The sequence below is a fragment of the Ammodytes marinus genome (genome assembly GCF_949987685.1).
Source record: "Ammodytes marinus genome assembly, chromosome: 5".
NCBI classification, from domain to species: Eukaryota; Metazoa; Chordata; class Actinopteri; order Uranoscopiformes; family Ammodytidae; genus Ammodytes; species Ammodytes marinus.
Genome location: NC_137234.1, coordinates 30,800,729 through 30,824,266, shown reverse-complemented (window position 1 = coordinate 30,824,266; position 23,538 = coordinate 30,800,729). Strand labels below are relative to the sequence as shown.

The 23,538-nt window shown below is 40.1% G+C and overlaps 4 protein-coding genes across 5 annotated transcripts in view; 3 read left to right on the top strand and 1 right to left on the bottom strand.

Moving 5' to 3' along the window:
* The window catches only part of LOC307250376 (solute carrier family 45 member 3), a 42,325-nt gene extending 39,652 nt beyond the window's left edge, over positions 1–2,673 (top strand). For both annotated transcript variants that reach the window (XM_080027441.1, XM_080027442.1), the window contains exon 6: positions 66–2,673. In XM_080027441.1, coding sequence (XP_079883567.1) covers positions 66–476 — 411 coding nt within the window. In that variant the 3' untranslated portion in view covers positions 477–2,673. The remainder of the gene's footprint in view (positions 1–65) is intronic.
* A 1,553-nt stretch (positions 2,674–4,226) lies between these two features.
* LOC307251031 (fibroblast growth factor 6-like) lies at positions 4,227–8,626 on the top strand (the record flags this gene model as incomplete). Its single annotated transcript, XM_080028334.1, has 3 exons — positions 4,227–4,587; positions 5,270–5,373; positions 8,450–8,626. 3 exons carry the CDS (start codon positions 4,227–4,229, stop codon positions 8,624–8,626), a joined length of 642 nt encoding a protein of 213 aa, XP_079884460.1.
* A 5,801-nt stretch (positions 8,627–14,427) lies between these two features.
* On the top strand, positions 14,428–15,748 carry LOC307250612 (fibroblast growth factor 23-like; the record flags this gene model as incomplete). Its single annotated transcript, XM_080027728.1, has 3 exons — positions 14,428–14,641; positions 15,041–15,144; positions 15,240–15,748. 3 exons carry the CDS (start codon positions 14,428–14,430, stop codon positions 15,654–15,656), a joined length of 735 nt encoding a protein of 244 aa, XP_079883854.1. The 3' UTR covers positions 15,657–15,748.
* A 1,980-nt stretch (positions 15,749–17,728) lies between these two features.
* Positions 17,729–22,471, bottom strand: tigara (TP53 induced glycolysis regulatory phosphatase a; the record flags this gene model as incomplete). Its single annotated transcript, XM_080027492.1, has 6 exons — positions 17,729–18,244; positions 20,457–20,567; positions 20,674–20,751; positions 20,912–21,033; positions 21,146–21,183; positions 22,401–22,471. 6 exons carry the CDS (start codon positions 22,469–22,471, stop codon positions 17,855–17,857), a joined length of 810 nt encoding a protein of 269 aa, XP_079883618.1. The 3' UTR covers positions 17,729–17,854.
* Positions 22,472–23,538: the final 1,067 nt, after the last annotated feature.

The window sequence follows — 23,538 nt, the reverse complement described above, 5'->3', positions numbered from 1 at the left end:
AAAGATGCGGTGTTGACATAATCAGAATGATTGACTCAGTCGACTCTTTTCTGCTCTCATTTCAGATCTATATGCCAAAAAGGAAAACCAAAATAATGCATAAAAACGGTGTTACAATCAAGCGGGACTCTGTGTATTTGACTGCTGCGGAGGAAAAAGAGGCGGATCTGAACCACAAAACTGGGACTCCATACGAACATGCCATCTTCAGCCAGAACGGCTCATCTCCCGACTCTGGTAGCACCGAACAGGACGAGGCTGAGTCAGGGTTTGAGAAACGTGGTGTGGGTTTGGACTTTGCCCTCTTGGACAGCACCTTCCTCCTCTCTCAGGTTATCCCCACCTTCTTCATGGGCATGTTCGTTCACTTCGCACAGTCCGTCACTGCCTATATCGCCAGCTCTGCCATCTTTGGTGCTGTCGCCATATACTTGGCCACTCGAATCGTCTTTGACCACAAGGACCTCAAATGCTGAGACCGGGGAGCTAGAGATGTGGGTGAGGTGAAATGACAGATAATCAATGAGACTTTCAGGTTCCATGGGTGGAACTCAACAATGCACTACTGTTTCCGGGATGCCTTGCTCCAGTGCCGTGTTTTTTACTTTTACGTTGGGGAAGTGTTTGTCTGTGTGTGACAGGTTATGAGAGAAAGTGTCACAAGAGGTGTTATTGTACACATTATATGATGTTTCTTTCTTTAAGAGTATTGGTACATTAACACCTGAAGAGTCAACACCAGCTGTGTGCACAGGTGTCAGGTGTGATGCTCGCTGTACTGAATTCAATTGAATTCTAAAGAAAACCTCTCTGAAGACTTTTTGCCGTGACATATTTTCTTTCCCATCATCTTTTTCCTCAGGTACCGCACACTGATTTACTGTAGAACTTGTCAACCTCAGATACAAAGATATTAACACATTTTGTTCATGGTCTTCTCCTGAGCTTTACACAGCTTTTAAAAGTGCATTCTGTTTTATCCTTGAAATAACATGTCAAACGCAGCATTGGCTTGTACAGACTCATCTGACGCATCACAAAGCCAGTCTGAAAACTGGTCAATATCTTATTATGATAGGCCTGTCTTTCTTCACAACGACAGAATGGATAGATAAATGCATTCTTGTCTCTACCAGAAGAAATAAGTGGGACCATTGGATCAGTCCTTCTAGGATGAAAAACACATTAAAAGGGGGTACTCCAGATTTAGTATTGCTAAAAGGCCTCATCTTATGTGTTTCCAAGCGTCTAGTGTCAACTATGAATTACTGAACAGTTCTACTGTAAATATTTTTATACAAGTTTATGTATATCCCTATGGGAATTGAGTTATGCAACCTGTCGGGAGGTGAGGTTATCACCTGTGGTTTGAGAATGAAGCTGTTTACTGGAACTGGAAATATTGCATCACGCGTCCTCTTTCTAGATAACCAAGAGTAATCTAGTGGACTGCTCGGCTTGCCCAACTATGCTTCTGATGAGGACAGTCATCTCAGGTTAGTCCCTTGTTTTAGTGCCCCATCCTGTCCTCATGCCACAGATAAAACACTTTCTCTACTGCCCAAAATATTCATGTTTAACTGCATTTTCAAATGACAATCTAGGACATCCAGATGGGCTTTATGTAATGCTGCGTGTAAACGTGTGTGGTGGATGACTCATGGAAGCCCACTTCATAGCACCCATTCCTGAACGACCTCAAAAAGTCGTTCAGAGTAGGGAAATATTTGGTTAATGAAAATGATGTAGTAGGCACTACATATTGTCGGGCGATAGCGTGTGTGTGTGTGTGTTTGTGTGTGTGTGCCTGTGCGCAAAATGCACAGGGAGAGAAAAAAACGTCTAGCAGAAGCCGAAGTGTGAGAAAAGGTTGTTTGAAGTGCCTGCACATTTTGTCAAACTTTTCTTTTTGTACATATGTATTTATTTATTATGCTTTTATTACAAAATAGCACCTATTAAACTATTGGCTTATTTGGCATCTTTCATAGGTGCAAGGGTGAAGGCTTCTGTGAAAAGAAAGATAAGTTATTTGTATAGATGTGGTATAGAAGCATCGTCAAAGCTATAATTTATTTTAACATTACTTACTTTACCCTTAAGCTTTGATAACATCACAGAGTCAAATGGCGTCGATGTCTGCTGTCAGTACGCAAACAAATTAGCTGCAGATGAGAATCCAAATACCTTTCTGTGGTCATTATCCATATAGCCTTTAACAGCTGAATTTTTTTTCCCTGTCAAACAAGGGACGAGGGGCTTTGGTTCATGTTGCATATTATGAACCCCATCATTTTGCCAGTACTGCTTTATCTGGGTCTTTTGTAACCACTTTGTTTCTTCTCACCAGAGATTTGTTTTCTCAATTATATCTTCAACTGAATGGGAGGAGTTGTTTTCACTCCCTATTGCTCTCACCAAATCTCCTGTTTTCATTTAAGACAAAGTGCCAATGGGACTACTATGGTTGGACTGGAAGTTGAATTCTGATGTGATCTGGGTTTTTTCTTAATCAGTTTTTATGAAGAGATAACAATGTCTAATTTTATCATTTGTGTCATCCTCGTGAATGCACACTGCCATAACAAGTTGTATGTCATTTTCATGATACATCCATCAAATTGTGTATGAATATGCAGTTACCAAATAGATTTTATACACAATAAAAGTACTGCTTTGTTAAAAAGAGGTTGTCCTGGAGTCATTTTATGAAATACATTATTCTCAATATTATAAACAAACATGATTTGTTATGGTTCCACATATTTTAAACTTCACATATTACATATTATGGGATAGAGCAGCCATTTAGTTTATAGGTTTTACTATTGGAATTAATTTGATGTTAGGGCATTTTTATCATTGCTTTAGCCAGTGCTTGGTAGTATACCATTTCAGTACATTTCTGCAGTTAGGTGAAGAGACGCTGTATACTAAAGCCTGTGGAGGATTGGAGGAGAGGTTGAAATTAACATGGAAATGGTGCCATCCTTTGGAAATCTTTGGGAACTGACGTACTGTAGCAGAGGCCGCTGGTGCGCAACTGCACTGGCTTTCACTGACGCATGGACAAGCTGCTGTTGGCATTATCTGTTACATGGAAAAGACGATAGGCTTTCATGTTGCTGGGAATGGCATGCTGACAATGTGTGCCATTTCATGACGGGCCTCTTCTCTTTGCTCCTCATACCTCTCTCACGAATGCATCATGGGAAACGCACGGGTTATGGTGTGCTTATAAAAATCTGATACTTAAGGTTTAAAATACCATTATTGGCCTCCGTTACCCAACCGTGCTGATTTAGAGTCAGAGGAGGTAGTCGAGTCGGTGTCTTGCTCAAGGACACGTCAGCAGGGCGGATGCTGGCCCACACTGAGGTCTTGAACCCTGATCTTAGCGGTCTGCACCCCGCTGTCCCTCTGCTCCAGGCTGTGATTTAAGACCCAGAAAAACGTAGATTTGCTGGGGGCAAAGTTCTTTGAACGGCGCAACAGAAGACTTGGGACCACAAGAGTCCTGTCATTGCTCTCCGGTGACAAGTGGGCCTGTTTTTACACCTTCCTTCTAAATAAGGAAGCGGCCTGACAGACATATGACCACCGACCCAATTTGGGAGCAGCCCGAGTGCCCCATCGCGTCCCACGGCCCTCTGAACACCACCAATAAGCTTCTTTGCCCTTCCAGTGCAGCAGTGTGACAGTATAGGCTATTCCCCTCAACTCTCCTCAGACTTGGGGTCTTTTTCCCCTACCGTCAGCACTATCTTCTCTACCCTTGTATTGTCCAATCGGTGAAGTCAGCATGATGTCATCCAGGGATGCGATAGCCCTGGCAAGGTTGAAACCGGGTTTTCGGTGAGAGGATTTGTTCCGAATTCTTACCAGGAGGGAGACTGAGTGGACGAAGAGAGAGAGAGAGAAAGAGAGAGAGAGAGGCAGTGCGTTGTGTGTGTGAGGGAGAGAGAGAGGCGCGGAGGAGCTGCAAAACATGGTAATCACCACCACCAACATCACCACCATCACCCACACCATCACCTCCAGCTCTGCCGCGCGCTCTCCCGTCTCCTCTCCTCCTCTGCGCCGGGGCTTGTGTTTCATGCCCAAAGCCCTGACCTGCGCTCCCGAAATAGGCCTAACCCTCAGCCAGCATGCCGAAGGAAGCAAAACAAGAAGAGCGGTATTTTTAGGGTCATTAATTTGGACCACGTGGCCCGAAGGTAAACCGGATGGCTGTTGCGCAAAGGCTCCTCGTCAGTATGTCCTGCGAGGCCGGTGGCACGCCGCACTGGACGCTGACCGCGGTAGTTCTCCTGCTGGGCTTTCTGCTGGGGATCGTGTCGGCGTACCCGATACCAAGCGGCGGCGGCAGCAGGACGAACGCAACTTTGCTGGAGAAGCGATGGGAGACCCTGTTCTCCCGCTCGGTGCTGGGGATCTCCGGGGAGAAACCGGAGCAGAACTGGGAGAGTGACTATCTGCTGGGCATCAAGAGAGTGCGGAGGCTCTACTGCAACGTGGGCATCGGGTTTCACCTTCAGGTCCTCCCCGACGGCAGGATAAACGGTGCACATAATGAGAACCAGTACAGTGAGTTATTATACCTCCACCAATGTAATGCAATAGACATAAAAGAGAGAGAGAGAGGCAGAGGAGTCAATAAGCATGGATCTGTGATGAGGGGGCTAGTCTACAGTATTTCCCCTCTATTCATTTGCATGATCATATGTCATCCGACCCTTGAGGGAGAATTGAATTTCTTCCAAGGCAAAGACAGATCTATTAAAAAATAAATAAGTATCCATCATTGCTGAGCACCCCCTTCCTCCCCCCACTCCCCCGCCGAGCTCAAACATGACATGAATGTATGGACGCTTTTAGACACAACTTATTTTTACGCAGCTCAGTGTGAGGGCGGCCCACAGACCAATGGCCGTGCACGTCAATGCAATTACTGCAATAAACCAGAATGCGCTTTATTGACACGCTCCTGGATGCAAGCGTTAGATGGGGTGAAAGATGCAGAACAAAGGCTCGGCATGCTGCGCAGCAATCTGCAAGGTTACACCCATAGACGCAGAGAGAGAGAGAGAGAGAGAGAGAGAGAGAGAGAGAGAGAGAGAGAGAGAGAGAGAGAGAGAGAGAGCAAGAGAGCACAATGCCACAGTCACAATGATATAACGCTCAATCAGCCAGGATCGAATGGTATTTCATTACTATTATTATCATATTATTATTACTCTAATGTGAATATTCTTTGTCTTCATGTCAGGTCTAATAGAGATCTCCACGGTGGAGAGAGGAGTGGTGAGCCTGTATGGGGTGAAGAGTGAGTTGTTTGTCGCAATGAACAGCCGTGGGAGGTTATACGGAACGGTAGGTATGCACAGTATTTCATAATATTGTCCAGCAGTGTTAGTTAACGGGGTCCCGGTCATAGGACGCACTTGCAGCTTGATCATAGTCACATTGTGGGATGGGACAGCCTGCTCCATCTGCCTGCACGGGGGCCGCTCGTTATGTGTTGTGAAATCAATATTTTTTAATTTCATCAAGAATTTAAAAAATCTCTATTAAAAGCAAGAGTGCCGGGTTGCCTTTTGGTAAATAATGATGAGGTTAACAGATGCAGGATTGAGCCCACGCGCCTGTAATGTGGACGTGTGTGTGAGGAGCAGGGAAAACCCCCTGACGCAACCTGTCAGCTGAGCTGGAAATCGATTTGAACGGCAAAGCGCTATTGCATGGGAGTGCAGATCTTGGGAGGCAAAGGCTTAACTAACCCACTATTGCAATCACCAACAGCACTTTCTCCTATCTCTAATATTGCAAAACTATGTTAATTTATAGTTTATATTCAGAAGATATTTAATTTACACAATTATGTGTTTAAACATTAGACTTAAAAAAACCCTGTCTCAGAAGGGGCGTTTCCTGAACAGGTTGTTGCTATTCTCACCAAATGGCAAACTGCAGTTAGGCTTCATTTCTAAGAAGCAGTGAATACAAAAGAACATCCTCCAGCATGTATATTTGGCTCTCCAAATGTATGGCACCTTTTGAGTTTTTTCATTTATGTTGATGCATTGCATCCTCAACGCCTGTATTTGTTAAAGGCCCAGCTTTTTCTCTGCCAGCTTTTCAAGAATGGCTGAAGCACACAGTGTGTGGAATACTTTGACAATGGTTTGATCAAGAAACATAAAGACATCAAATACATGCTAGCAAAAAGAGATCTGAGTTTGAAATGAATGAAATGCACTCGGCAGCAAGAGTAAAAGATTAAACATATCTACATGGTGTGTATACACATAGCATCTGTACAATAAATACATGAAAGATATAGCCTATACAGTAAGGAGAGAAATTAAGTTTTTTCATTTATAGTCAACCTTAAGGTGGAGTCAGCGATTCTGGAGTGATGCTGGACCTTTTTTCAGCCTGCACACAGTAAGGACAGGTAGCAGATCGTGAGGAGATAATGTACTCCAGAAGAAACGTTCTCCAGAAGTGCTTACTCACCTTTAACGCCTGTGGGATAATGCCGGTCTCAAAAAGCTACACGACCCAATCAGAAGAGGTTTAAAGATGAGTTAGCGCTTCTGGAGAACGTTTCTTCTGGAGTACATTATCTCCTCACGATCTGCTACCTGTCCTTACTGTGTGCAGGCTGAAAAAAGGTCCAGCATCACTCCAGAATCGCTGACTCCACCTTAAGGTTGACTATAAATGAAAAAACGTTATTGCTCTCCTTACTGTATAGGCTATATCTTTCATGTATTTATTGTACAGATGCTATGTGTATACACACCATACATGTAGATATGTTTAATCTTTTACTCTTGCTGCCGAGTGCATTTCATTCATTTCAAACTCAGATCTCTTTTTGCTAGCATGTATTTGATGTCTTTATGTTTCAGTTGTAATTCCGTTCATAAGACAATTACATTAAACCTGACCTCAAACCTGGCATCCTCATCAGACACATGACATGTTCTTGAAAAATACAGGATATAACCTTTAGAGGCTGACACAGATTCTAGAGCAGTGGCAGCTTTGAATATATAAACGTCAGCAGTGGTGGGGGAGAACACATTGTTTGTAGTAGAGGCCTGCTGACACATGGCTGCTGGTTTGCTCGTGCTGGCCAACAAGTTTGACAGATAGAATGTGAGTCCGTTATCTGGTAATGAGTGATGAAGCGTTAGTTTGCGAGCAGGCTGAGGATCTGATAAGAGATTGAATTAGGCCACATGGCTTCTGATGGGCAGTCATGCACTGTCAGCTCAGCGTAGCAGAGCAGTCCCATTGTTCTACAGAGTGACGGGTCAAACATTTAGAGATTATTTCACATAGAGGAACTTTATGTGGAAAATAGTTATCAGGGTTACCCTCTTACCTAGAATCTCCCTGATTTTGTTTGATTTGTAATGTATGCAAAGTTAACTGATGGTTTCATTTCTTTATTATATTGTTTAAATATGTCCTTGAGAAAAAGTTAGTGTTTTCTTGCTGAGAGTTAAACAATAAACTAAGCTTAGCTTGAAAAATGGAAAAAGTTCTCCCGTGAGTTTAGAATTTGTTTCTCTCCCGGCCTTTCTCCAAACTTCGTGGGGAGGTGCCTGGTCAAAAAATGACCGGGCCAATTGGACTTGCGTTTTGACCTAACGTTCTTCCCTTATACCGGAATGCAGCTTCTGATTGGGTCGTGTAGCGGTCAATCTAGCTTTTTGAGACCGGCATTATCCCACAGGCTTCACATTTTGTCGATCTTTGTTGACATCAACGACTACAAGAACCAATCAGCGGCTGCCTTCCACTAATCGACGGAGATTGGAGAAAGGCCTGCATGACGCAGGAGAGAAACAATTGTGAAGCACGCGCAAAATCAAGCTGGTCTCGCCAGGCAAATCTTCAAGCACCTTTAAAGGTCACAGACGATGTTGTGCTTTTGAACCGAAAAACAAAGTGAAAAATTGTGGTCCCTTATTGCAAGATTAAACCAGCTAGATATGATGTGTCAATTAATGAGCTTTTTATGTTTATCTCATCATACAACTCTCAGCAAGAAAGTGAATGAACAAATCCCCCAAAATGTCAAATTATTCCTTCAAGTTCAGTATTTCAGTTATTTTCTGTGAATAGGCCATCACTATAGGATTTAATTGTGTGTAATATATGAAACCAATATCTATATGTAAATGCACAAAATCAGAACATTTTAAAGAGCTATTGGTGCAAGTAAGGTGCACAATGAAAACTCTACATTGTCAATATGTGAATGTTCATTATTTATTCCTATTGCTGTGTCTAAATGTATCCATATATTTTTGAGCATTGCTCAGATCCTTTTCAAAGACCTTTTAAATATTTGTAGCCGTTGTAGCTTCTATCTGCCGTGTCTTGAACAGATAATTAAAGTGCACACTGCATGTGTCTTTGTCCTCCCCAGACAGTCTTCCATGACGAGTGCAAGTTCAAGGAGAGCATGCTCGCAAACAACTACAACGCCTACGAGTCTCTGGTCTACAGGGGCTCCTACATAGCACTCAGCAAGCATGGCCGCGTGAAAAGGGGCAACAAGGCCACCACTGCCATGACTGTAACGCACTTCCTACCCCGAATATGACGAGCGAAAACTGGCAATAACAAACTTCTTTGCACATGTGGATTAATTCCCAGGTAACATAGATACCGTATACGTACGTACAAACACAAAAGACAAAATGGACTGTAAAAGAAAGAAATACCACTATATCTGATAGTATTTATTCAAACTTTATATGTATATTTGGGTAGATTACTTTGTATTAGAGATGATGGAAATGCCATTATTTGCTGCTTTTATGTTTGTCATCATTTCGTGATATGAAGGGGATGGAGAGGTATCACTTATCCCCTCGGTTTCTATGGGTGCTTGCTGGGATTGGTTGAGTCAGGAAATTAAATGGATACGTTATTACCTCAAAGCACCATATCCCGAGAAGAAGAGGAGGAAGAAGAAAAAGAGGAATGTGTGCATGACATTTTTTTTTAAAGAGAAGAATGTCTGTTTACTTCAAATGTTTTTTTTGCTGTCATCTGTCGAGGACGTGGACTCTTCTAATCCTGTACGTTCGAATGCCTCTGTCACTGTCAGGGCAACTAGAGCACTTGCAAATAAGGCGATGGTTTGTCTTGCTTCGTCATGAGGTGGCGGTGCCTTGAATTCCTACTTGGGGGCCCCCCTTACCCTTGCATGCGAGAAATGCGGTGCAGAAATAGGAATGAAACACAAGTCATCACTCCCTCAGACACCGCGGGGAGGGGGGAGGGGGGGCACAGGTTCTTCCACTTTACTTTCTTTCCATTATTAGATCAATTAAGTAATTGAGACTGTATGCTGCACAGGGCCCAGTGGAGCCTCTTGTTAAAATGGAAAGTTAGATTTAGAGTAAGGACTCATCCCCCCATCATCAAGGGAGCTTTGACAATCCCAGGTTTTACTTTCAGTTTTTTTGTAGCCGGATCATCAGGCTAGATTGAGTGCGTTGAGTGTGCACTTTATGTGTGGCCATGCATTTAATTTAAGTATGTATGTGGAATTGCTCTTTTTGGGGGCTGTTTATTTTGAAATAGTTTATTTTCTCCTCTCATTGCGGGAGGTGTCAAGGAAGATGTCTTTGCAAACAGAGTATCATCGATCTGACATTATGAAGCAAATGTGTCCTCAATTTCTGTCTGCTGTTTGTTAAAGTTCCCACAAGTTCAAATTTAGTTAGTACGAGCTGTTGCGTTTGGCCTGTAGATTTGAATTTTTATTGTTGAAGTCTCACACTCATTTATTTTTTAAGCATATGTAACGATGGGAGCCGTTTTACTTTCACACTGGTTTGATGATATTTGGACAACGGAGTAGTTGATTCACTGTAAACATGATGGTCCACTGCATTGATTTTAGAACTGGAGCTACTTCTTAGTTCACAATTCTGGGATTCGTGAACAACACTTCTGGTAACTTAGTCTTTCCGTCATTTAGATAATGTGGATGGCGCTTATGATCCCAGATTTAAAGCTATTTATGCATTATTCAGCTTGGCCACTGTGTCACAGTACGGCTTCTTGTGAAAAAGTAGTGAACCAAAGGGTTGTATAAGCTCTGTCTATCCAGGCTTTCTGTATGCAGCATACCATACTTGAATTCAACAACTGCTCATGCTCCTGTTTCAGATACTTTAGTTTTACATTGTGGAGATGAGGGCGAGTGGGGGGAGGCAAAGAGCAAGCAAAGTTGAAGATAGCAATGAAGTAGAGAGGACTTGTATGGGACTCTGCATGTTGCACTGATTGTTTGTTTAACTTGGTGAGGGTGTGGACAATGCGGTAAAATACCTGAGTAGTGGGCCCCTGGGACAGTCAGTGCAGCGCCCTGGCATTCTTGTCCCATTCATGTGAGCCATTTTTGTACCAAGGTCGAAGATGTGAGCTTTGTGTTACTGATGTAGGCATGCTTTTCCTGCTCCATCTCAACGACTTTAACCATGTTGTTTTACGCAGCTCTACACCTGTCGGGCTATTTCTTGATCAAGGCTAAAATGGTTGTCCTGTCATGTGCAACGATGATATGAATGATTCTGCACATTTCTCGTACGTCTTTCGCAGAATCTGTTAAATGTTGAAGAGGAGGTAAGACTAAGTTCGATTCCTAATGATTTCAAGGTCATATATTATATTTTGGTACTTGACCTGCAATATTCTGTAAGCAGCCAACCACCAGTCAGGGCAGTCTGGTGAAACGTGAGTTAAAGGAAGAAGCAAAGCTCTTATAGATATATGTTATCATGTTTTACCTCATGCCCTTTCTAACATTACTTTAACGCACTGACAGAGAGTCTGTGAACGACGGTTTTTGTTCTCTTTAAGCTTGAGCCTATGTCGAGTAGCTGAGAGACGAATGTGCAGTGTCTGGTGAGAATGAGTGTGCATGTAAGCGTGTGTGTGTGTGTGTGAGTGTGTGTGTGTGTGTGTGTGTGTGTGTGTGTGTGTGTGTCCAACTGAGCGCACTCCTCTCATGTTCTGTTTCTGTCAAAGTGACAGTATAGATGGTATCAGATCGATTTACCTAGAGTCAGGAATAACAGGGCATTGTGCACTGTGCAAGCTGATGGAGTGTAGTCTCCTCACAGTGGAGGTTAAATATGACAGAGGATTGTTGAAGGCGACACAGAGGCCACTGAGGGAGACACCAACTGGTTTGAACTTGTAGTTATGTAGCAAAAGGACACTTAAGAAGAATCAAATGCTTCCAGGATGAAAGGGACACTTGAGTTAAACAGGTTGTCTGGTGGACTGAATACTGTGACCCAAGAGCGCAACTTGACACTCCTAGGATGTCATGTTTAATGTATTTTGAATATTGACACCATTGATAATTGTGTAATATTCACAATGACTGATCAGCCTTCATCACATAACTATGGTCAGAAAATGATCACCTGTAGCTTTTTCGGGATTGATTAAGCAAAAGTGAGGAGTTGTATGAAGAGGTATTTTAGCTAATTTGCCAAAAGAATACAGAAGGTGCAAATGTCCTTTTTTCTTTAGGGAGTGCAATTAACTGAGCAGATGAACATGTGGTTTTCCCTTTGCTACACTTGTATCAAAACAATGTGACTTACATGATCAAAAGTACTTTTCATTGATGCCAACATTGTGTTAGTTACTGTGTTTTATTTTCTTATTTATTCTGAGGACACTTTCAGCACAACAAGCAATGATTTGAAGGGCAGAATGCGAATCGTTAAGTTACGATGGCTCCTGAAGCAGCATTGTAAGGGACACCTATTAATTTGATCATATTTACACCAAATACAACTTGGCTTGGTGTCTGATTTTCAAAGCTTGAGGATTGTAAGTTTAAAGAAAAGTTACATGTCCTACAACTTTTGCATGACATTGTATTTGGAGACAAAAATGTTGTATGATTTAGCAGTAACTGAGAGAAGGAAACCTATTATCTTTCAACATTAACGCTTACTTCCTAAATTCCTTTATTATGCATATATATATATTTGAATGGACTAGGTACCCCCCTCCCTTACATTAAGGATCCATTGTCTGGATTTTGCCATTGTGCTTATCAGGCCTGCTCAGCTATGTTGGTTCACAGGGAACTGAAGGTCTGTGTAAGGATCTAGGATCAGACTTGTGTGTATGTGTGTGTTGTGTGTCCCTGTGTGCCAGCAGCCTTTGTGTTTCTCTCTCAGTTTTTTCTATTCCTGCACTGAGGGGAGAGTGCGTCCTCTGAGTCCCCCTCCTCTTTTTTAACATATACCTCACCTTCTGCCTTAGTTCCGATTATTGAAATGATTGTAAATTAGTTTGAAACAACAGACTTCTCCAATCATTTGTTTCTGAAAAATATGATGACGAGTAAGTAAAATACTATATTACAAATGGTTTTCCTTTTATTTTTGTACGTATGTGCTGTGCACAGCAGTCAACTGTATTCCTGAGATGATAATAAAATACGTTTTGTAAAAGCTGTTGTGTTTTAATGTTTGTTGCGTCATGCTTCTTGACTCCTGAAGGACATTATCATAGCAAACTATGGGAGACAGTGAAAATGTTAGTCATGGTCAATTAACCAAGAGTCAGTGTGCGGTGCCCTCTTCTGGTAGTTTGACAACAGATGTGAATGTAAATTTAGGAAGAGAAATTTGCAAATTGCAGTAACATTTTCTCTCTCATATCTTAACACACCATAATAACAATATAGAACTCAGAAATACAAGAACTATGGTTAGGGTAAGTAAGTAAGGTTTCTGTACATAACTGTAAAATATAGATAAAATAGAGACTGTCTTTTAAATGTACATGTTTAAAGTCTTGACGTCAGTGCATATCAGGTTGCCTTAATGTACAAACATATCAAATCTGTTCCTGATAATAAATGAATGGTGAATTAGATGACCTAGTTTTAAATTGAACAGCTTCTACAAGAACCTCCTGTGATAACAAAATAACTGCTTTTACAACACACCAAAGTGATCCAAAATAACTCAGGCCATAGTCTCTATTTAACCTTGTATTAGTCCTGAATCACATACTTTCTCCAGGGCTGTTTCCAAAGACTTATTTGGAAATAACAGCTTTGAAAATAAAGTGATGCCCGATATTGCCCAATAATTTGTTTGTTTTCCTTGCAGGCATTCAACTTTTGGTAGTTGTTCTAAATATTAATTACAGCTTCGACTTTCAAAGCAACCATCAAGTTACCTGCAATACTTTCTATTAACATTTTAAATATTATATAACGATGCTATGTTTGAAGGGTGAAAACTTCCATCTCTAAAATGTCACCTTTTCTTTAAAAATGCTTAAGATTATCAATATGTATGAAGGAACAGTGAATTTGCTCATTTATATGAAATCAACAGAGGTTGGGAATGAACCATAATGTAATAATAATAATAATAATAAAAAAAAACATGTAATAACTGGTGGAAAATGTCACCAAATGCAGAGCCCATTTTACTTTTATCCATAATGTGACAATTCATTTATTACAGTTTATTCTGCATTTTGTTACATTATCGTCCAGTTATAACATTATGGGGTTTATTACATTTATTTGAATACAATATGGTCGTTGTTACATTATAGGATCTTACAAGGCTACAAAGCGGTCTAACAACAGTTGATAAGCCAGAAGAGTCACACTGTGACACAACAGAATACAATCCTCATTAAGCATTTATACCTAAACTGTATGGTATTATTTATAAGGGTTGAGAATTAGATAGTTGTTCTTCATTAAGCAGGTTTAATTGGATTTGTAAAGCTTTAATAAGTGTTTGCCAGAAGCCCTCTTGTAATGTTACTCTAACCAGAGGAAATACATTTGAATCAAACTTTAACGAATAAAGTCAAATAACAATAATACAAATATTCTTACCTCACTTCTTTTTCATTGGCACCAATGAGTAATGTCACTCCACTCTCTCCATCATCTTTTCATATCTTCGGCTGCCTTTCCATCCTCACTCCTCTCTTCCAGCCTCTGGAGTTACAGGGTTAATCTTTGTGTTAGATTTTCTTTAGGTGTGAACAAAGAGCACATATATGAGTAAATGATGTTTCCCATTTAATCCAGAAACATTTGTCATTTTGAACCCAAGTATTTCCTGTTGTAGCAATGCTCTATGCTCTTTCCTAAATAAAATGGCCAGTTTGACCAGTTAGAGCCTGCAGGAATTCCACTTTGGCAACCCCTAACCACGGATCAACAGTCAGGTTCTTAGTCATTGTGGTAAATGAGTTAGCCGCTTTATCGACCCCCTGTTTAAATAGACCTGTTGGACTTTCTCCTCCTCCAGTAGCTGCCCACAGACCAAACTGAACATTTGTGCCGTTAGCATAAAGACTGAGAGCCCGAGAACCCCATTGATCATGCAACCGGCTTTCTTCCCACTCATCCTGATTGCTGTACATGTGTCTGTACCGGTGGATTGTGCACCGATGGTCCAGGACCCAGAGCAACTGTTAGGACATCAGGAGGGCAACTTCAACACAGGGGCACATACAGATACATCCGCTGGCACGGGACGTTTTTACTTGGAGCTGAGTGGATCAATGAGAAAAGGCATTCAGAGACACTTTCTGGGTAAGTCTGCCTTAAGGCATAGAAGCATAACTTTGATTCATTACAAATTATTGGATTAATTTCAGAGAAATAATGGCCTTTTGAATAACAAATGCAACTTTTTCTTTGTCCGGCTTTGTTAATTTAATTTCTAAAAGGGCAAGTAGCATACTTACATATATTTCATAAAATAAATGGACAATGTATTTGCACACAGAAGTTCGTAAATACATATGGCTTTAAATATTTCTCAATAAGTATATGTTGTAATTTAGGTGTCCGGTTTTGCTTTTCATTTGTAGAAACTAACAAGATTTCTGAAAGCCAGTCTTTGTTATTCAAATCACACAGTACATGATTTTGTCTTTTCAATATGAGATTTATTTTGATGATGGCATGTTTAAACCTGTTCTCTTACAGTTGTTTTGCCAACGAGAACAGACACAGGCAACTATGTGTCAATACTTGATTTGAGGAGAAGGCGGTTCATCTGCATGGACTCACAGGGAGAGCTGTACAACTCTGTGAGTATCTTTGACAGACGAGCACAATTTGAGTTAAGTCAGGAAAGGAGTGCACACAAATATATTGTATGCGTTTGCTTTTCTCTGCCAAACAGAGGCAAAAGGACAGAGAAGATTGTCTCTTCCAGCGCATTTGGTTAGATGTGGTGAACCGCCGCGACGTGTTTTACTCTACAAGCGGGGGCCGGCTGCTCAAACTGGAGGGAGCTGAGCTAAGAGTACTTCACCAGGAGACACCTGAACCCTCGTCAGGCCTGCGGAAGAGGTTACTGGGTCCGTTAATGAGACAGAGGAGGAGTGAAGCAGTCAACCCCTCTGATCCATTAAGATCAGAGTCACATCCCACCACAGATCACAAGGATGCAGACCACCTGCAGCCCGACCAGGACCAGGCCGGCGCTGTGTCCAAAGAGACTATCACCTCCTGTGATGACCCTCTGAGGGTCTTACAGCCCAACGGGCCCGTCAGTCCTGTCAAGACTAATATTGCTGACCGGAAAGAACAAGAGTAAGAAACTGGACATTGGTTTAATATGTGACGTCTTTATGTTTGTTCTAAAAACGTGACTGCATAGTGGGAGTAGATACTTCTTAAAACACATTTTCCTGGGTTTGTGGACTGCATATCAGTGAGAGCCACAGAATGACTTACAAAGGGCTGGTAGAGTCCAGACACTAGAGGGTGGTTTGTTATTTTTAGATGGCAAGTTTAAATCATTATATATTTGACAACTTCTGAGATAAGACACTTGTATTTTATAAAACGATGAGATCAGTTTTTATGGAACTGATACGCTTGATAACATCACAAACTGTGTTACATCACAGCTGCTTGTACACATCTCCTGTTTGAATAGCATCGAAGGATGAGTTTGGCAACATTTGACATAATCATGCGGCTAGTTTGGTCCGGTGTCCTGTTGTCCTTTAACCTCTACTGTCAGTTAAATTTTAAACCCAGAGCCAGATGTGGCAATGTATGTTTTGCATAATTATGCAAAAATGTGTAATCTGTAAGTAATTACAAATGTGTATCTGGGCATGCTGTTTTTAGTGAAAATGTATCTGCTTTTTTTTTTTTAGGGATCAAATTATATCAGGTGCTGGACACCCAATAGTCACAGCAATGAAATGGTATTTATTTATTGAAATGTCTTAAATGACTTCTTTGCTAACCTACTGTTTTATTATTTATATATTTCACGTTGTGTTATTTCTGATGTGGAAAAATAAATGGTAATAATTCGGTGCACTTTGTGTTGTATCTTGGGGTCCAGCAAGTTATTTCACAGTAAATATATGAAACCTGTTTAGGGAAATTAGCAATGAATGAAGGAATGACCTGAGAGAGACAAACAGGTACGGCAGCCATTAACAGAAGACCGTTCAGTTCCATGCCGGACTTGCTTCCATGTTCACTTTTTCATTGGGTTGCATTATAACAATTGTGTGAGATAACAATTACCAATGTATCATTGAGTATATGCCATTAACTGAACTTTTAAATTGTTCCCGAAATGCAACAAACAAACTATTGCAAAAAATAAATTGCTGCTTACCAACCAATCCTTTTCCAAGGAAAAGCTACACAATTGGTTATGTAACTGGCTAATATAAGAGCTGGACAAATAATTCCCAAATTAAGGGATGCATTTCAAATTCATGTAGAGTATACCACCAATTAATGTAAATGAAAAAGCATACTTGGTGAAATGAAAACGTTGTAGGCTTGATATGAAAATATATGAGTAAAATCAAAGATATCACACAAAGACAAATAAATACGATTCTGCATAGACTGAATGCATTCTTTAGGGAGTTTTATCATAAAACCTTCTGTTGCTGTTGGCAAGTTTCCAAAGATAACACTACCATACAAGAACAGGTGAAAGCAACATTTTCTGATTCCAATACTAAACTGCTTAAGTCGAACAGCTTTCATACATTGAAGAGTGTTTTACAGAATCCCAGTAAAGGCAGCCATTGAATCTATTAAAATGAGACTGACACTGAGAACTTAATCAAAAGTAGATACACAGGGCATACCTCCTACAGTACAACACGTAGCATGTATGCTGTTTCTTGGCACACATTTGTCGTTGCTGACCGAATTGTTAATTCACAACAATGAAAAAGTCACTGATTTCCAATGAGTCAACAGTGTGGCAGTTCTGCTCTGGACTTCTACGTAGGATCTATGAACTCCCAGAGAGTAAAAATAGAAACACAGAGTCATTAGAGCACAACGCTGCCCACATTTACATTAATGAACAGCCAGACAGTATCAAAGGGATGATGACATTGGCCTTTAGCCACACAAAGTGTCTTTCTGAGTTTAAATACAGGTTAGCCACTCATGGACATACATATATTTTGTTCTTGGCCATGGTAAAAAATAACAAAGATGCATTTTATGCAATATCCATGTCTTGGTAATTTAAACAGGATTTCTTTATTAAATTACATTTTGACACATTTTTCCTTTAAGATACTGCCACAATTGAATGATATAATATTTAACATTGAACAATTCCATTGTTAAAACATGCTTGCAATAAACAGAAGAAAAAAAACTTTTGTCCAGCATTCATCGATTTTCAAATTTTAAATATCAGTTTTGGCAGGTAGTGTGCACCAAATTAAAAATAAATCCACAATCTATAAAGAAAATGATTTCAAGTGTTAACACTCAGTGTTGTTCATCCAGGTCCTACTGTTTTACATGGTCCCCTCTGTGCATGAACACACAGTGGATCCCCGATAATTTGAAACTGCCCTCCTCTTTTCTCATGGTAAGTATAAACCGACACACACCTGTGTTAGGACTTAAAGAAAACATATGTGCTTTGTCACAACCCAGAGGCAAGGTGCAAAGTAATTCCTCCACAAAGTAGCGCACTGCCACGCACATGTAGGCCCCATGGGTGACAACCAAAGCATGGACGGGGACGCCCCTGACCCCATCGTCTGCCTTCCCCTCCACAGGAGATGTTTCTGCTGGAGTGGACAAGGAGGTCTCATCCAACCCTCCGTCATGCCAATGTCTGGCCCCAATTTGCTGAAGCATTTTCTCCAAAAACTCCTTGACCCGATTCTTCACCTGAACAGAGCAAAACTTCTGTAAATAAATCTTTCACATTTTCTTTCTATGACATATTTTAAGGAAATGTGGAAACATGCAACTGTAAAGGGTACAAGTTAAAGGTTGTTATATTTGAAAACAACAAAGTCACAACCCTTTCCCATCAAAACACACAAATGCTAACTCCAGTTTCATCCTGACACAACAACTTGTAACCCGTTAAGGAAAGCTGGGAGGGAGGACTGTAGCCGCCACTGATTGGGGCGCTCGCTGCTTACGTCAAATCTTTTTTTGTATATCTGCATCATCATCATGATGTGCTGGTCACGCACTGGGTTGGACCAGAGTTAACGTCCAAGCCAAGATCTAATACATGAAGCCTGACGGAGTGCCTTTGAAATAGGACATCCATCCTTCCAACCCCCCCCGCCCACACACTGTCCTCCCACAGCTTCTAACATACATAAGACAAAGCTAAGTGGTGACTTTTTAATCAGGGGCAGTGACGAACGCTCGGCAATGAAAGGTTATGTACTTTGATCCTCCTCATACACAACAAGTCCTCTGGCAGATCAGATACAAAAGAAATACAATTATGTAGATGCAAAGAAGCCCTGCCATTACATGTTACATCTATGCAGGTAGCACTCGACTGAGGAGATGAGTGTTAGCTGCCACCTAGTGGTAGTGTGTTTGTATTGTTTGATGGTATTCAGGTCGGATCCATATCTAGACTAAAATATGGATAAAGATTATCATTTGATTATAGTAAGGAAAACAGATGAGCATGACACTTTTTCAAAGCACCTTAAGGCCAAGAAGATCCTTCCTATTGTAAGTCTATAGGTTAAAATAATTTTAGTGTTAAGGTTAGGTAGTCCCACAGAAGAAATTATGTATACATGATAAAAGGTTTTCATACAGCCTGTGGTATTTGGCCATGCAGAATATTTTCCTTTTATGTGACTTAGAAACTCCTGCTACCACCCAGACACAATGGAGATGAATGAAAGTAACAAACAAGCAACATGCTGTCCAAGAGACAATGGCCCTCATTTACTAATAAGTACATAGAAATGTTCTTACTTGCTGCAAAAAAATTATTGAGTAGGCCTTCGCAATTTCAAGTAATTTTTTTCATAATCCTAAAATTATATTTTTCAATTGCTTTCTTTATTCTTATAATGAACAAATACAATGAAATCAGTACACTCACATTTTTGGGAGAAAAAAAAATAGCAACGCAAACAATTAAAACACTAAACTAAAATGTTATATTTTAATGTGGAAATTATAATAATGCTGCAATGCAATCTTGGACTGGGAACTCAGCTTTTATTTTAATATTTTAATTATGCCAAATAGTACTACAATCATTTATGAAGATGAAATCGCATCAATTTAATAGTAATCGTCTTTTTTAAATTAGTGTTGTTTTAATATGCTATTCATTTAGTTAAAAAGTGTGTATTTATATTTTCTAAGACTGTCAAACATGTGTTTGTGTGGGTATGCATGGTCTGAGGAGGTTTTAATTTGTTCTCAGAATACAAAGAAATTCAGGTACGAAAATAATGATAAATCACCAATTTGTGCATGAAACGTTCATAAGCACGGTTTAAGCACACAATCTTTGCATACAAAATGAGGGCCAACGTCCTTGTAAAAGGCTTTTGAATATTATTATCGTATATTATTTGTAAATTAATAAAAAGCCACATCATTTTATATTCAATTTCTGATTTAAATTACATTAGATGCTGTAAGACAATAAAATCGGACGACTATGAACTAAAAGACAGTGAACAATTTGCTGAAAGGGACAAAGATCATCGTTGCTGATATGTACACTGAATGACTGGTATGGAGCGATAGGCTTTATTTTCAAAAAGTCAGCTTAGTAATAGAGTTAACTTGGCTGATTATTCAGCCTATTAATATGCCAACATCACAGCAGTATGTTAAGTTAAGTAAATACATACAAAGTTACTAGTTCTAGCACAGTATTTTTGGTGCCCTGTGCAGTAGATGACATGTGCTATCTTAGGCCAATCAATTTATATTGATATCTAAACTAGCTATGAGCCAACAGGAAAGAGGAAGCGAAAGAGAGAAACTTACTAATATACAGTAAATGGTAACAGACTCATACCATCAAAAATGTACAAATAACAAAGAAACAGATACAGTATATATAATACTAACTGGATCGTTACTGCCCCAGCCTCACCTGCTCTCCAGTCTCCCCCTTAGGAGGGGTGAAGTCAAAAAGCGACTGACCGGCTGCCTTGGCCATCTCCCTGTAGTCCTCCATCCGTCCCCCCTCTGCTATCCCAAAGCTCTGAAAAATAACAAGTAATTTAGTTGAACACCCAGGCATGTTATTGTGACAAAATAGCCTTTTTATCAGATCGTAAAATCAGTCACAGAAAATAAATGTTACTCACTTTCTCTTTAAGCAAAGGGTCACACGCCATTTGTAGGCCGGGACAAGTGCTGCTGTTCTTCATTATTGATTCAGCAGTCTGTCAGAAACAATTCACAATCATCTCATAACGTATGATTTGAACACCAGAGAAGGTGAGGTAATCATACAGTATAATAAATATATCCTGCAGTGTTTTGATTAATTTTATTTTGAGATTCATGCTCTCGGTGTTAATTTCAATTGCAATTCCATTGCACCTGCCGGGCCCGAAGCATATCACTGACAAACAGGTCGCTGAACTTGACATCTTTCAGGTAACGGCCTGCAGCCTCAGCCTGCTGCAGCCCCACCTCAGACAACGGTGCATCTATGGCCTGGCCTGTGTGGAGGAAGAGGGAAGGATGAAAATAAGATATTAGAAAGCATGAAGGGGGAGTGTGTAACTGATCTTATTTTTTTTACAAGTAGAGATATCTACCATCATACTGTACCTTGAAGCAGGCCTTCTTTATTGTACTGGGTTTCCCCACTGTAGGAAATAAATGACTTATTTATGTCACAGATATAATATCGTTTCACAGAGTAGCTAAAAAGAACTACTGTTTAGCTACTGTTCAATAATCATTGATTTCATGTCATGCCTATTGTCACACATAGGCAAGTGTTATGATTTTTCATAATTAATATATCACTTATTTGACATGATGCTTAGATTAACTAACTGGTTGGTCTATAACACATCAGAAAACGGTTCAAATTCCTTTCACAATCATAAAGAACCTTCATAGTTAGGCATTCATGTATTTTTCTGACCCACAATCCAATATATGCAGTTTATTTATATATATAAAAAGAAAAAAAAGCAGTGGACAAATTAATTAATCAAATATTAACTTTATTGCTAAAAATTTTTACCTGCAATGTGTAATGGATTCTGGATTGTTTGGCAACATTTCTCTAAAGGTATGAACCTCATTGGATGGAAATGTCTGATGTGCTATAGGCCTACTATAAATAGTTCCACCTTGATTATGCCTATAGTTTATTTATTTCGAATGTTTATTATTTTAACATTCAAACTGTGATCATGTCAAACCAAATATGTTACTTTCCAGGCTGAGCTGAGGGGCATCAGTTCACTCGTTCATTAATTGCGACCTCTGGTTTAAATGCGACCTCTGGTGGTTATGAGGAGCTACTGCAGTATGAACAGGACTACACACTGTAGGCTTTGAATGGGACACAGAAGTGGACAGCTGAATGTGATTAATCTTTGCTACTAGTTAACTGTCCTTGTTCACAGCTAAAACTATGGCTCTCCATTGACTGCCCCGTGTAGGCTAACACACAAAAAAACTCAGTAGGTTATTGTAGCCTACACCGTCCCCGAGTGTAAACTTTATAATTAGCACCTGTCTAGCTAAAGCTAAATACATGTACAGTACAGACTTATGCCATTTTAACTAACTAGTTTTAAAGCAGCCTTCTTATAGTAGGCTATAAGCTAAACGACGGCACATGTTTGCAAAAACTTCAACACAATTAGGCGAGCTTATAGCATGGACATATTATAAGGGCTATAGCCTAAAACAATAATACACACATAGCCCAGGCTACGAAACGGTTATAGCTTTTATTAGGCTTTTTTTAATCAAAACTAGCTAACAGTGAGGTCAACGCGCGTGCAACTTTGGCTGTGAAAAGTAGCCTCTATAGGTTATTATCCCGACAATGTAGTCTACTTACTGTCGAACAAGAGTTAGCCCAAATCGTAGCGCTTTCATGGCCGGTGGGTTAATGACGGAGTAATATCGCATTACCGTTGCTGCTCCGAGGAATACTAAAAGTAGCTTAACTTACAGTAGGGGCTTGCACCTCCACAGTAAAGGAAGTCGACGCACAGAAATGTTGATTACTCCTGTCTACATTGTGGGGAGAAACCAAAACACACTAGGCCTACAAAATTATTGTCTACAAGTGGCCAAATGTACAGGTAGGCTAGGCCAAATATAAATGATTAGCCTACTGCAATAAACCAGAAACGTTTAGAAATGTAGAAATTATTAGCCTACTGCAATAAACCAGAAACGTTTAGAAATGTAGGCTAATTACCGACCACACAGCCACCTAATGGACCCATTATAAGAGGAGCCACCTGCTAATAAGAATTAAGGTTAGGCCTACTGGGCTACATACCCTGCTCTGATTGGCTGATTTTTGTTGTTGTTGCTTATGAAAGACTATTAACCTTTCTTTATATGCCCATGCATTTAACCCACGCTATTAACATGTATGCCCAGTGCTGGACAGATGTTTACAGTGACTTAAATCTTTACATTTTAATTTAGTTTTATCTTGCCAATCAGAAGGTTATTCCTTCACATCTGGCTAGTGGCTACAACACATGTTTTGTTATTTTCCAATTGCCTACATTGCTACAAGACATATATTATTTATTTAACAGAAATTCAATTAAATAATTGCTTTAGGCTAAACCTCTTGACACACATGCATCAGCCTCTTAAGTCAGAGTAGGCTATTAGCGTCTCCTAAAATATATTGTGTATAGCCTAATTAAACTGATAGGCCCAGGTGATCATTCGACAATGTCACAAATCTTCTGCTCATAGTCGTTAATTTAGTTTTTTGCTCTGATTTTTGCAGTCTGCTGTACATTTTGTTGTGCACATTTCCATCTCTCAGTAGGCATAGGGACTTTAAGATGCGATGTCAGTGGTGGAGAGTCCTATTCTCTGACCAGTATGTTTCTTTAACTATTGATGGCAGATAAAGCCTATTGGACCGAGCTGACATATTAAAATATCCTATTTCTCTTCCAGGTGCCAGGTATCCATATTTTGGCTAGAGGAAAATGTATTGTCCA